Source organism: Thalassophryne amazonica, chromosome 20, assembly GCF_902500255.1.
Source record: "Thalassophryne amazonica chromosome 20, fThaAma1.1, whole genome shotgun sequence".
Taxonomy (NCBI): Eukaryota; Metazoa; Chordata; class Actinopteri; order Batrachoidiformes; family Batrachoididae; genus Thalassophryne; species Thalassophryne amazonica.
Genome location: NC_047122.1, coordinates 41706989 through 41722865, shown reverse-complemented (window position 1 = coordinate 41722865; position 15877 = coordinate 41706989). Strand labels below are relative to the sequence as shown.

The following is a 15877-nucleotide window of genomic DNA, read 5'->3' as shown; positions in this document are numbered from 1 at the left end:
TCAACAACAACAACAACTGACTCTTACGACTGCCTCGCCAACGGGTGTGAAAACACCAAGCTACACGACAACTGAAAAAAGAAAAAAAAAACAGGTTTCATTTCATTACACACTTGGGGGTGGGGGGGGGGATTAAAAACTAAAATACTGTTGGAAAATCTTTTATTCTGGGATTTTCAATTTTTTTTAACTTTTTTTTTTTTTTCTCTAAAAACTTTCTGGTATCACTTATCTTTGCCTTGCAGCAGCACCCCCCCCAACCCCACCCGAAACTGTGGTAAATATATAGCACAAAAATATAGGTGGTGAATGCTCCCCAGATATATATGCAATAGATTTACAGATCAGAAGATTCTGCAGCAGTAACAAAGAAAGGAGAGAAGCACTCGTAGAGTGCAGAATTACAGTGGAACGGCATCCACGAACGATGGGCTACAATCCCTGTCTCAGACGTAGCCTCAATGTGTGTCTGTCTCTCAGACTGTCTGTGTGTCCATCTGTGACCAACATCGATTTTAAGATCCGGCTTTTCTGTCGTTTTGTGAGTCCGTTCATGATTTCATGTCTCTCACATGTTTCTCTGTGTCCTTAACGTGTGGTGTTCCTGTAGTGTGCTTTAGTACCAGAGCTTTCCCTGCTTCTTAAAGTCTTCAGTAGTCCATCCAGAGTCATCTGCATCCATTCCGCTCCTCCTTCCCGTCGCAATCCTTTTAAAACCTGCAGCATCAGGAAGGACTTCCCTTCAAGCCACATTCCGTCTGATCTGATTCATTAAACAAAGGGCGGTTCCGAGCTCTCTCAGGCGGTTAGATCGACTGTGATTGGCTGCGTCAGGATTTAAGACCTTTTCTCGTTATGACTCGCTGTCTCTTGAGTCCAGACTCGTCTCATCTTCCTCTCATGTCCGTCAGATGAGAAGGAGCAGTTTATCCACTAGATCCATTAATATCACCTCCTCTTTTAGCTTCGCTTTGCCATGATCACAGTTCAGATGGGATTGGAGCTCAGTTTCCAGCCTTGTCTTTCAATTTGCTAAAGCGTTCATGTTCGCTTCAAAGCTACTTTTCCGACCTGTCTGGCTGGAATTGGCCCTTTGAGAGTCCATTTTCACAGAAAGACAACAAAGTGGAAAGAGCCGCCGCCTCTGGAGGCAGTCCGATCTAGTTTTTAGGGTGTTGTATTCTGTGGTCATTGGAGATTGCGTCCTGTTCCCAAATCATTAATGTCTGGTTGACTGATATCCGTTGGTGACAGTGTCCTTTACTGCCAGTATTTAACTTAAACAGTTTCTTTGCATCACAGTGTCCTTTGTGACATTTTCTTCATTATGTGTCACACTTCACATGATAATTACCCGCTGGCCATTCTCCAACGTTCAGGCCATAGAAATCAATTCATTGTTCCAGTGCAGTTCATCTCTGCGATGTGTAACGACAACACTCATAACTTTTTTTTTTCTCTGCAGGTAAGAACCCTGAACTGAGATCCTTCTCTTCAAAGCACTGAGAGAAATGCAAAAATCCAATCCTGGGTTATGATGATATGGTCATGATGTCTTGTGGGCAGGTCATGGCTTGAGACAATCATGATGGTTAAATAAGAGTTTATGGCACTGTCTGGGTCAGAATGAACTTACAAAGTACCCTTGATCACCTGATATTAGAATCTGTTAAATCCATGGAGGCCGTGATGGTTTATCCGTCCTCTGATTTCATGTGACCTTAAACTTGGCATGTTGCATCCGTCAAGTATAGCTGATATTCATTTTCACATTTGCTGAAATTCATCCAAAATGCTGCAAACAGAAGGAGCCAGCATTAAATTTTAAGTGGAAGTGTACTGGACAACAGGACTGAAGGTCTTGAGAAATCAAAGTCTTCATCGAGTTGCTCACGGTGTGGTCCCGTTAGATATTTGAGTCATTAGCTTGCACTGACAATTGATCTTCAGACCATGGTGCAGACAGTGTTGAGGTTGGGATCGAATCTCACAGCCTTCCCCTCCACCGCCTTGGCGCTGGTGTTGTACATGGGGTTCTCAAAGGCGGCCTGGCCGTTGTTGTTTTCATGGACTGAACAGCCTGTGTACTGCGTTTTTGGTGTGGTTCTGTGAAAACAAATGTAGCAAATATCAACACAGTGATGAGGGATGAAATCACTCTGTGAATTATTATTAGAGAACAGGGGATTCAGTCTTTGGGAGTGGATCAGAGCATGGTGGACCTACACGCTCACAACAGAAGAAGCACAGGACCCTGCCTCCCTCCCCCTCATCATGTCCAAGCGGGTGTTAAGAGAGCATGAGAGCATGAAATAGAGCTGTCAAAAACAGAGACGAGTGAAATAACAGCAATCTGGAAACTAATGTTCTCTGCTCTCCACATTTGATGTCAAGAGATAACAGTAACATTACCACATTTTCCAACTTATAAATTACAAGGCTAGAAGGTCCTACGACATATTCTGGTGTGACTTATATACTGTATTTATTATCTATGACCACAAAATGGTACCATCTATACGTGTGACAAGCTGCTCCTGTATACTGAATGAGGTACTGTGATGCAAACTCAGGAGCAGAAGGAGGATGAGGAGGAAGAGGAGAACAAGAAGCATCTAAATGACAAAAATGTTCTTTGTCTTTGAGAATAATTAAATTTAAGAAATAATGCTTTCAAACTGAAAGATCACACTTTGGAATAAAAAGAGGGAATATAACGTTTTATACTACTCTGTACAACACTTGTTTGGACGATGTGAGACATCAAGAATAACAGCAGCAAATCAGCTCAGCTGAAGTAAGTCTACTGTCTTTATACGAAAGACTGTTCAAACATTGGTCTCAGGTATGATTATCTGTTCAGTGGCCAAAAGAAGCAGTTTGCTTGCATTTTGTGGTTGTACAATAATATTCATTAGGTTGTTAGCTTGTGCTCCCTAATGCGACATTTGCTTCATAAATAATGCTCCGATTAATGTTGTTCTGTATAGGCTGATCTATTTTTCAACTTACAGATGGAATGAACTGTTTTAAAAGAGTCAGCTGTGACTGTGTGGCAAATTTCAAATGGATTACATAGCTCTCGGGTTAGGTAAGTGGGCCTCTTCGTATAGTTTGGATGATGGCCCCAGGGAGCTCCAGACCGGCTCTGCAGTGAAAAGGCTTTAAGGAGGATCAGATGGATAGTTCTGCTTTTTAAGAAAGATGGTGAAATTCCTATACGACTGTCTGAAACTATTTGACAGAACAAGCTTTTCTCTCACAGTTGTTTTCTCCTGGCAGCAATGTGAAGTGAAGGTGAAGTTGTACTTAAATAATACGTCAAAAAAAAAAAAAAAATCCAGTTCGCCACATGTTGAACAGATTCGCTTAATAGCACAGGAAATTCATTTACTGCTTCTAAGCAAAATAAAATCAAACCACTCAAGCAGGTACTCTGTCTTAGACCTCCCGCCACCCCCCCCCCCCCCCCCCCCCCAAATCGCACTTAGTACAAATGTGCCACATCTGGAGGACAGTCATCCGAATACCCAGACTGCGCACCGACTGATACATGCACGTGCCATGCACGAGCCTACGGACGCAGTACAAATGTACAACCCTAATTCCAGTGAAGTTGGGACGTTGTGTGAAATGTAAATAAAAACAGAATACAGTGATTTGCAAATCCTCTTCAACCTATATTCAATTGAATACACCACAAAGACAAGATATTTCATGTTCAAACTGATAAACTTTAGTGTTTTTGTGCAAATATTTGCTCATTTTGAAATGGATGCCTCAACACATTTCAAAAAAGCTGGGACAGTGGTATGTTTACCACCAAAAGCCTTTCACAAGCAAAGATGGGGTGAGGATCAACACTGTGAACAACTGCGTGAAAAAAGAGTTTAAGAACAATGTTTCTCAACGTTCAATTGCAAGGAATTTAGGGATTCCATCATCTACAGTCCATAATATAATCAGAAGATTCAGAGAATCTGGAGAACTTTCTACACCTAAGCAGCACGGCCGAAAACCAACATTGAATGCCCGTGATCTTCGATACCTCAGGCGGCACTGCATTAAAAACCAACATTGTTGTGTAAAGGATCTTACCGTGTGGGCTCAGGAACACTTCAGAAAACCACTGTCAGTTAACACAGTTCATCGCTACATCTGCAAGTGCAAGTTAAAACTCTACCATGCAAAGCGAAAGCCATACATCAACAACATCCAGAAACACCACCTTCTCTGGGGCCGAGCTCATTTGAAATGGACAGACGCAAAGTATTTAAGTGTGCTGTGGTCTGACGAGTCCACATTTCAGATTGTTTTTGGAAATCATGGACGTCGTGTCCTCTGGACAAAAGAGGAAAAAGACCATCCAGACTGTTACCAGCACAAAGTTCAAAAGCCAGCATCTGTGATGGTATGGGGGTGTGTTAGTGCCCATGGCATGGGCAACTTACACATCTGTGATGGCACCATTAATGCTGAAAGGTACATCCAGGTTTTGGAGCAACACATGCTGCCATCCAAGCAACGTCTTTTTCAGTGACGTCCCTGCTTATCTCAGCAAGACAATGCCAAGCCACATTCTGCACGTGTTACAACACCATGGCTTCGTAGTAAAAGAGTGCGGGTACTAGACTGGCCTGCCTGCAATCCAGACCTGTCGCCCACTGAAAATGTGTAGCGCATTATGAAGCACAAAATACAACAAAGGAGACCCCGAACTGTTGAACAACTGAAGTCGTACAAGAATGGGAAAGAATTCCACCTACAAAGCTTCAACAATTAGTGTCCTCAGTTCCTAAACGCTTATTGAGTGTTGTTAGAAGGAAAGGTGATGTAACACAGTGGTAAACATACCACTGTCCCAGCTTTTTTGAAACGTGTTGCAGGCATCCAATTCAAAATGAGCAAATATTTGCACAAAAACAAAGTTTATCAGTTTGAACATTAAATATCTTGTCTTTGTGGTGTATTCAAATGAATATAGGTTGAAGAGGATTTGCAAATCATTGTATTCTGTTTTAATTTACATTTCACACAATGCCCCAACTTCATTGGAATTGGGGTTGTAGGTAGAACACATTAGGATTACCCAGACAGCTGTCTAAATGCAGTGAGAATATGACAAATTCACTTACACTGCCATAAGAGTGAGATCCGATTGTGGGTGGAGGAAATATAATCTAGCAGCACTCGAGGTGTGCTCATGGTGCGTTTAGGCGCATTTGGGACAAACATGCTGAACATCCCCCCAGCGCGAACAGAGTGTCATGAATGCCGTTTTCACGCAGTCCGATTGTTTAGACTACAGTCAGACTGCGGTCAGACGGCACTTCAACTGCCATTCGATAGTTTCTCCACTTCGACTGCGCCATAAATGTTTTGAACATATGCAAAACATTCGAGGCGGCCGTATGACTGTGTCCAGTGTTGTGGAAAGTAACTTTGACAAGTTACTTTTTTAGTTACTTTTTTAGTTGCTTTATACAGGTGCTTTATGCAGTTACTTCATTAGTAGCTTTATGCAATTACTTTATTAGAATCTGCAGAAAACTTGCAACTAATAAGTAATGTAACTAATAAGGTAACGAGTAATCTAACTTGGTTACTCGTAAAATTGAGCAATGAGTACTAAATCTTAAAAATAAATTAGATTATGAGTAACTTTATTGATTACATTCAGCAGCTGCCGACAAGGTGTCCGCAGCTGCTAATGAAGTAAATGTAAGACGCAACTGTAAAATATAACAGTATAGACTAACTAATGAAGTAAATTTCCAAAGTTACTTTCCCCAACACTGACTGTGTTTGACTGTTGAGACTGCACACAGAATGCTGTCCGATGCCCATGAATGCACCTCAACACCTTTCAAATGTGGGTCGAATTTTCATTCGGACGGGATTTGACCTCATTTAGCCTCTCGTGTGACGGAAGTATCAATAACATTCACAATTCAGTGGTACATTTTGTGTTATAGGAATAACCTTGTTACAGACATTGCTGGCCAGTGCTGTGCAATTAAACCGATATATTGAAATGATTTGATCTTTAATTTGTGTGTGGGTAGCCATAGTGAATTCGATATGGACCTGTATGTTGATTTGTCACAACACGACCCTTTGTGACACAAATCCAGATGTACATGGAGAATGGGGCACCCCCCACCCCCCCATAATTTTGGGATATTGGTGTGTGTTCCTCTGGAGCCCAGGCCCCATATATCTATACATTTACCTTTGTTTGTAGAGATAGAAGCCAAAGCCTGTGAAGATGAGAGCGAAGAAAGGTACCAGAATAGCGATCGCCACAGAACTGCTGTTTGTACCAAGCTGAGGGGGTGGCGAATTCTGACTTTCTGACATGTTCAGACCTGCAGAACAGGAGGAAACACACCATTTACCCCCCTCTCTGTCTCCTTCTCTTGAATAAAGCAGCGTGAAAATCAATGAGGATTAATTGCAAAAGTACATTTGCAAAAGAAAATGTATTTGCAAGTGAAAATCTTAATAACAAAAGTTTGTTTCCAAATGAAATTCAACCAGCTGTTACTCTGAATTCAGTTTACTGTTGGGACTGTTTGCATTGACCGGTTTGTTGCAGAGTGTCATGTCATGAGATCAGGACTGCGTTTGACATTGTTCACTGGAGATGATGGATGTCATCTTTCGGTGCAGGTTGATTGGAGCCAAGTCTTTTTCAAACTTCAGCACTGAAACAGACTCTGTGAACAGTGGGCCGCAAATACAAGGTCCTTGATCGCCTTTTCCCATCAGCACTCATTTTTTTCTGTCTAGTTTACAGTACAAAGTGATTTCCTTCAAAAGTGTCCATAATTTGGTGTGTTTATTAAACCAGAAATTACAGCACACAGCGCTGCTGCAACATGGACGTACCCAGTCTTTGCAGCCCAAACTGTCCGTAGTCTTTTCCCTGGATGAAACCCTGGAACACATAACTGGAACCATCAGGCTCTGCTGACACCTGTGGAAGAAGCGAGGGAACAACAAAGGAAGAAGTGAAAGATGTCATCTGTGGGTTAGTGTTTGTGCCTGCAAGACCACACAAGACAAAACAGAAATCCATGGTCTGACATACTGTCTGTCTTCATGATCTACTTGACCTTTGTTTGACACAAACTGACACAATCATCAGACAAATGAATAACGTGAGATTTTAAATGTAATAATGGTGCAACTTTATGTTTGCTTACGAATCCATCCATGGTCCAGGAGTCATCTATGATTTTGGCAGGAGAAACGGCTGAGTCTTTCAGCTGGTTTCCCTGGTTTATGTAGTTGACCTGGTACATCAGCAGTAACAGGCGGGCCTCAGATGCCTTATACATACCTGGACACAAAAAAAATTAACACATGGTTTATATTGCGTCAAAGGAACGCATTACGTGAAGCGGCCAGCACCTTAAATGGTAAATGGACTGCATTTATATAGCGCTTCTTCCATCTGCATTAGAAGCCCAAAGTGTTTTACAATGACGCCTCACATTCACCCAGACACACTCACACACTGATGTCAGAGTACTGCCATGCAAGCCACTCACTACACACTGGGAGCAACTAGGAGATTAAGGATCAGGATCAGAGGGGTGACCCACTGCTTAGGCCATTCTAACAGTTACAAGTTTTACAAAGCTGAAGAAGCAGAAAACCGAAAATCCATTTGCAGTTGTTGAGATGACCACACAAGCATTTACGCTGCAGGCAGGGGGTCATCCTGCGCCCTGGGGTACAGGGCCGGCATACATCCATCATGCCGTCAGTGGGCCTGTTATTGCAGCAGTTTATCCCAAAATGCATACTGCAGTGTGCTGCATCCCTGGTCAGTCCAGTGCCCTGTGTGTTCCAGCTCTCTGTCTTGTGAGATGTTGATGGGACCTCAGACAGAGAGAAAAAATGCAGAATCAGTCAGCCGAAAAACCTACACTTAAAGTATAGTTCACCAGGAGTAAATCAACAGGAAAGCAGAGGGAATACTAAGGTGATCGCCGGCCGCTAGGCCGAAACTTCACTAAGAAACCCTGATTTTAGATGAAGTGTGGACAAGACCTGTTCTGTTGATAATAAGATTAATTAAAAGGGATAAGAAGCATAGGTCCATACTATCCCAGTATGCTAACCATACGAGAGGGAGAACAGATGCATCTCAAGTCTGGACTTGAATGTCTCTACAGATTTTTACTGTTTTATTGACGTCGGAAGATCATTCCACAAAATATTGGCACGATAAGAGAAAGCTCTGTGACCCGCAGACTTTTTATTCACCCTCAGGACACAAAGTAGTCCTGCACCCTGAGAACACAGAGCCCGGGTCGGTACGTAGGGTTTAATTAGGTCAGCTAAGTAAGGAGGTGCTAGTCTGTGAATAATTTTAGAGGTTAATAACGGGACCTTAAAATCCAACCTCACACACACAGGAAGCCAGTGAAGAGACGCCAAAATAGGTGTAATGTAGTCGAGCTTTCTGCTTCCTGTCAGGATTCTGGCAGCGGCATTTTGAACCAATTGGAGACCCCTAATGCTGGACTGTGATAAACCAGAGAAGAGAACATTACAGTAGTCCAGTCTACAACCCCTGGCAAAAATTATGGAATCACCGGCCTCGGAGGATGTTCATTTTGTTGTTTAATTTTGTAGAAAAAAAGCAGATCACAGACATGACACAAAACTAAAGTCATTTCAAATGGCAACTTTCTGGCTTTAAGAAACACTATAAGAAATCAAGAAAAAAAGATTGTGGCAGTCAGTAACGGTTACTTTTTTAGACCAAGCAGAGGAAAAAAATATGGACTCACTCAATTCTGAGGAATAAATTATGGAATGACCCTGTAAATTTCCATCCCCAAAACTAACACCTGCATCAAATCACATCTGCTCGTTGACATTAACCCTATGTCATGAAATTGACCCTATGTGTCTTTTTTGCAAGGAAGTTTTCACAGTTTTTGCTCTATGGCAAGATGCATTATCTTCTTGAAAAATGATTTCATCATCCTTAAACATCAGAAAAGTGTCCAAAATATCAATGTAAACTTGTGCATTTATTGATGATGTAATGACAGCCATCTCCCCAGTGCCTTTACATGACATGCAGCCCCATATCATCAATGACTGTGGAAATTTACATGTTGTCTTCAGGCAGTCATCTTTATAAATCTCATTGGAACGGCACCAAACAAAAGTTCCAGCATCATCACCTTACCCAATGCAGATTTGAGATTCATCATTGAATATGACTTTCATCCAGTCATCCACAGTCCACGATTGCTTTTCTTTAGCCCATTGTAACCTTGTTTTTTTCTGTTTAGGTGTTAATGATGACTTTCATTTAGCTTTTCTGTATGTAAATCCCATTTCCTTTAGGCGGTTTCTTACAGGCGGTTTCTTCCCATTCGTTCCTCATTTGTTTTGTTGTGCATTTTCGATTTTTGAGACATATTGCTTTATGTTTTCTGTCTTGACGCTTTGATGTCTTCCTTGGTCTACCAGTATGTTTGCCTTTAACAACCTTCCCATGTTGTTTGTATTTGGTCCAGAGTTTAGACACAGCTGACTGTGAACAACCAACATCTTTTGCAACATTGCGTGATGATTTACCCTCTTAAGAGTTTGATAATCCTCTCCTTTGTTTCAACTGACATCTCTCGTGTTGGAGCCATGATTCATGTCAGTCCACTTGGTGCAACAGCTCTCCAAGGTGTGATCACTCCTTTTTAGATGCAGACTAACAAGCAGATGTGATTTGATGCAGGTGTTAGTTTTGGGGATGAAAATTTACAGGGTGATTCCATAATTTATTCCTCAGAATTGAGTGAGTCCATATTTTTTTTCCTCTGCTTGGGCTAAAAAAGTAACTGTTACTGACTGCCACAATCTTTTTTTCTTGATTTCTTATAGTGTTTCTTAAAGCCAGAAAGTTGCCATTTGAAATGACTTTAGTTTTGTGTCATGTCTGTGATCTGCTTTTTTTCTACAAAATTAAACAACTGAATGAACATCCTCCGAGGCCGGTGATTCCATAATTTTTGCCAGGGGTTGTAGAAGAGACAAATGTATGGCTCAGGATGAACTTCTGGATCAGACATACGCAGGATGGGACGACTCTTTGCTATATTTTGCAGGTGGAACAAAGCAGTCCTCGTAATATCTCTAATGTGGAGGTCAAAGGACAGCATAGGATCAAAAATCATCCCAAGGTTCCTCACTTTGTCAGTATGATGTATGACACGAGCCTAGGTGACTTGAAATGAAATTCACACAACATAAGGTGCCAATCATCGATAAAGAGCATCGCAGTGCCACTCGTGGTCAAAAATTACAGGGACAATTTAAATTTTATGCTCATTCGGCACATAATACATGTTTTGCCAACCACAGTTTCCTCATGTGGCAGCATGTAGACGTGCAGTTTTATTTTAATGGGAGAAGCACAATGTAATCTGTGTTTGTCCTCTGTCACCACTGTGATATATTTGAGGTAATCCATGCAGTATTTTTCCTCCTTTAAGGAATTTGTTCAAGGTGTTTCTTGTAACACTTTTCATTAAGGAGAGTAAATAAGGAAAACTGGAAATCTTAAGGAGAAAAACGGATGCTTTATGCAGCTTGGCACTGGCCTTCTGGTGGCTGTGCGACTGCAGCTTTAGCTGTTATTGATCTAAAACTGCTCCTTCAGGCCAAGAGATGGATGTTAAAAGTCTGATAACTGCAAGGTTTTGTGAAATGGTGTTTGTGCTCCACTACATCAGAAAGCAATACGAGCCTCAGCAGGATTTGTGTTTTAATAGAGTTTTAACCTCCCGCTGATGCCATTGTAGGATGCTGTGAGGTCTGCCGCTCTGTTGGTGTACATGTTTACGTGTGTATGAGTTCACACGGTTACAGTAACAACACTAAGAAGGTGCTGGTACCTCCAGGAAAGTGAGAAGTCAAACACAATTACAAAGCAGTGCAAGTTCTCACTGAGAGCTACCGACCAAAAAGTGTTTATGTACTCAAATACCAGTGCATCAGAATAGTGTCATTTTGTACTGTGCTGTGACAAAACAGTGTATGATCATACTGTCATGTCAGATAAACTGCAAATCCTCAAATAATAATAATAAAAAAACCCTCAACCAATAATTTGCATCACGTTTTACCAAAATTAGAGCAACTTTAACTTTTGACCCCGGTACAAACTGAAATTGACCTTTGTCACCATTCTTGCTGTTTTTACCTCATAACCCCATAACATTCAGTCACAGATTGTCCAAACTATACCTTTTTGGAATATTTGTGATCAGACAAATAATGTGGTATAGTTTCAATAAGACTGGAGCATCATTTAATTTTGACCCCTGTGTAATTCTTCAATTGACCCCTAAGTGGCTGCCTATTGAAAATTCAAGTGGCCAATCGTTTTTTTCAAAAGACAAATGTCTAAGAAGTATTTGTGCCAAATCTGATGCTTGTATCACCATTTGCAGGATTCCTCTGTAAATATTCAGTTATCTGCTGCACTAATTGAACAAGGTGCTGGAAACAAAAGATTTTGGCTCAAACTGATGTGACAGCATCACAGTTGCCAGGCTACAGTCTGAACTGTGAAAACAAGGCACCATGCTTTCATGTTATTTATGTCAAATTATGACTGCCCTCTGAATGTTGCAGCAGAAATTGAGACTCATTAGACCAGGCAGCATACTCTTCTAGTGTCAATTTTTGCTGAGCCCTTGTCCACTGCAGCCTCAGTGTCTTGTTTTTAGCTGACAGGAATGGCAGCCGGAGTGGACTTGTGCTGCTGTGCCCATCTGCTTCAAGGTTGCACATGTTGTGCATACAAAGATGCTTGTTTGCATAATTTGGTTGTAATGAGTGGTTATTTAAGTTACTGTTTCTAACAGCTCCAACCAGTCTGGCCATCAACAAGGTACTTTTGCATGGAGAAGCACCACTTACTGGGTGTTTTCATGGTGTTAGTTGGGTTTGAAAATTCCAGAAGATGAACAGTTTGTGGAATCCTCCAATCAGGCCATATAGCACCATCGACTCACATCAAGTTCTTTCTCTTCCCAATTACGATGCTCGACTCAAAGAACAGAAGTTTCTAGGTTTTTGGTCCTGTCTTGGTTGTGAGGTTTATACACCAACCAATGAGGTGATGACTGGGTGTCATTGGCACTATGTTTCTTCAGATGATCAATGGGTACTATTGGCAAAGCTTTTGAGATAAATGAGCAGTTACATATGGTGACTCTGATGAGGTATACGGCGTACCATTCGCATTGTGATTGAATGTCAGCTACAGCATTTCGGCCATCTGGTGTATTTCTCTGGGCACGATTCAGCACATAGGTGCCTCAATGCTGAGGACTCCATCAACTGGAAGAAGGCCAAGGGGATGCCCACATGTTGCCTGAATGTGGCAGATACAATAGATGGCTATTTTCAAGAGGTATTAATAGATCGGCTGGACCCAAGGTAGTTATTTTGAAATTGGGCACATCTGCATTGAGTTTCTGCCATGTGACTGGCTGATTTTAAAATTGGGCACATCTGCATTGAGTTTCTGCCATGTGATTGGCTGATTACTTAATTGCTTTAATGAGCATTTGAACATGTGTACCCAATAAAGTGGTCAGTGAGTGTACATTCCCACAGTTTAAATTTACTGGCTACAGTAAGCAAAAAAGACAATTTTTGTATTAATGTACATTGTCCTTAAAGAGCAACTCTGCACTTTATTGCGTCAGTCAGCGTGTGCGCCCCGAAAACTTGCTGAACTGAACATCATATTGAATATTATCAGCAGAACACAAATAGGGGATGAATGGTTTGGCTCTGAAATCTAAAATGTGAAATAAAAATGACACACTGGAAATAAACATGCAATTTTCTTTGCAGCTATAGCAAATCAATTTCCAGCCCACAATTTCAGCAACATGCAGTTTCAAATGTTGTAATCACATTGTTTCATGCCTGATAACAGCAGCTCCATGTTGCCGTTGCTGAGGGTAACGTTGACTCTGCCAGTTGTAGAGTTAAAGCTGGTGATGCTCAGCGTCATCGGCTGCTTCCTCCCTCGATAATTATAGGAACCCTTCCATATGTAGTTAGGAGCAAAGACGTCATCTGGAACTACAGAATACGAGGTCTCTTAGATAATAAACCAACCCTTTTATTTTTTTTTTTAACTATATGAATTTGAATGACATGCGATTATACCAATCATGCTTGAACCCTCGTGCGCATGCGTGAGTTTTTTCACGCGTGTCGGTGACGTCATTTCCCTGTGGGCAGGCCTTGAGTGAGATGTGGTCCCGCCCTGTCAGCTGAATTCCTTTGTTTCACACGCTGCTCGAGACGGCGCGCGTTGCTTTATCAAACTTTTTTCTGGACCTGTGAGGAATATCCGAGTGGACACTATTCGAGAAATTAAGATGGTTTTCGGTGAAAAGTTTAACGGCTGATGAGAGATTATGGGGTGTTTCTGTCGGTGTAAGGACTTCCCACGGAGCGGGACGTCGCACAGCGCTTCCAGGCACCGTCGTCGGCCTGTTTCCAGCTGAAAACATCCTAATTTAAGGCTTAATTCACTTTATGCGGACATTCCACTGTTTAAGGACATTTTTTAAATGAAAGACGTGCGCGCAAATTCGCCAAGTCGTTTCCGTGACGACTCGGCAAATCTGTGTGCGCCGCGACAGGAAAAATACCTCCGTGTTGAAAACCATTTGTAAAATTCAGGCGGCTTTTGATGGCTTTCAACAAGTGAGTAACTGAGAAATTGTTTAACAACTTGGGCATGTTCCAACTTGCCCGTTAAGGTTTCCAACTGAGGTGTTTTTCCTGTCGCAACCCCCCGCGGTCGGGTCCGGCCCGACATGCGACTCTGCCCGCATGTTCTTTCATTACAAAATGTCCGTTAACAATGGAATGTCCGAATAAACTCCTCATGCCGACTTCTTCTGAAAGTTCTCTGTTCTCTGATGACTTCCTGGGTCAACAGAGCCTGAAATGTGGAAGTTTTCAACTTGAAACGGTGAGACGCTGCCGCCTCGAAGCGCAGCTCGCCGTCAGGCGCCATGGGCCGTCCTTACGGCGACACTACCAGACCAAAATCTCTCATCAGCTGTTAAAATTTTTACCGAAAACCAGCTGAATTTATCGAATGGTGTCCACTCAGTTGTGCCTTACAGTTTTGAAAAAATTTTGATCAAACAAAGCAGCAGTCTCTGAGCCATTCCTAAACAATGAAAAAAACGACGAGAGGGTGGGCGACTCCTCACTCAAAGACTGCCCACAGGCGAATGACGTAATCGACAGGCGTGAAAAAACTCTTGCATGCCCACGAGGGTTCAAGCATGTCTGATGTAATCACACGTGATTCAAATCCATATGGTTTTTGAAAAAAATAATAAGGTTGGATACTTTTCTAATAGACCTCGTAGAACAGAATAGTAATAGGCTTTATTGTCATTGTACAAGTAATACAACGAAATTACCAGAGACGCATCACAGTGGCATAACAACACACACACACATACCCATCGCAGACACACACACACGTGATGACACACACCCACACACACAACACAATAATAACAGTCGCAATAAATAATACAGCCTTAAATATTAATACATGATTAAACATAGTAAAACTAATAGGTTAAAAAAAACATTATTGCACAGTCCCTGCTCTGTACTGTCCCAATGTTGTCAGTGTAATTGTAATTTATTTAAATGTTGTATGGCTCTAGGGTAAAAACTATTCAAAATCTATTTGTATGTGTTTTTATGGCTCTGTACCGCCTGCCTGAGGGCATAAGGTTAAATATTTTTTGTCCAGGATGTGAAGGGTCTTTTAAAATGTTTTTGGCTCTGGAAAGGTATCGAGCACCTGCGACTTCTTCCAGGAAGGGAAGAGGACAGCCAATAATCTTCTGTGCTGTTTCCACCATCCTTTGTAGAGTCCTTTTTTCTGCTGCTGAATTAGAATTATTAAATTCTATTAAATTAAATTCTAGAAATAGAATTTAGCAATCAGATTTTCAGTGCTGACATGTATATTTGCAGTAGCTTTAACTGTCATTTGAGTATTAATTATAGAAAACTAGTCAGACATATTCATTATTTACATCAGACATCAACACATATTGTAATGTGTGTGCATAAAAGAAACAACTTGCACAGCTGCTCTTTTTGTTCATTATGTTTCCGGACATTTTGGAAACTCAATATCCCACAGATATTGGGGTCAAATCCTGACTCCAAGTGAAAACAAAAACATGTAGACTATTTCTCACCTTCCAAAATGAAATTACACAAAAGTCAATGTGACAATAACTAGAGGTTAATGACCTTGTATTTTCTTCACACACTGTGTGACCTGCAGTAACGGCGTTTGCTAGCCACTGGACCCACACTTTGGAAATGAATGAAACTGACAAACAAGCTAATTTCAAGCAACATTAAGCACAATTACATACATGTTTAAAGAGACAGAGGAGCAAGAAGTCTCTGCTTTGACTACATTCATACAAAATCATTTATGTGGGGTTGCCTGAAATTGTGACCATGATATTTGAGTTTTAGAACATAACTGTTGTTAACAAATAAATAAATAAAATCAGAAAATAGGTTATTTTTCAGAATTTATAAATTTGTGTGGGGAAGTGCTCTCTTCCTCTTTTATGAACTGTGTGTCAAGCTCCACCGTCTATGACGCTCTCTTTTTCTTTCACATCTAAATTCTTACAAAATTCTTTCTGAGGAATTGTGTGGAGTTTTGACCATGTTTTTTTTTTTAAGGTTGAGAATGTAACCTGTGAAACAATAATAAAAGTAAAGCATTGCGCACATAGGCCGCAAACCTCCGCCAACG

General features: G+C 41.3%; 1 protein-coding gene across 1 annotated transcript in view; it reads right to left on the bottom strand.

Moving 5' to 3' along the window:
* Window positions 1-316: 316 nt before the first annotated feature.
* The window catches only part of LOC117502203 (CUB and sushi domain-containing protein 3-like), a 1088443-nt gene continuing 1072882 nt past the window's right edge, over window positions 317-15877 (bottom strand). Inside the window, 5 exon segments of the mRNA XM_034161241.1 lie at window positions 317-2106; window positions 6233-6368; window positions 6892-6979; window positions 7209-7345; window positions 12973-13131. Of these exon segments, the coding sequence (XP_034017132.1) occupies window positions 1947-2106; window positions 6233-6368; window positions 6892-6979; window positions 7209-7345; window positions 12973-13131 (680 nt within the window). The 3' untranslated portion in view covers window positions 317-1946.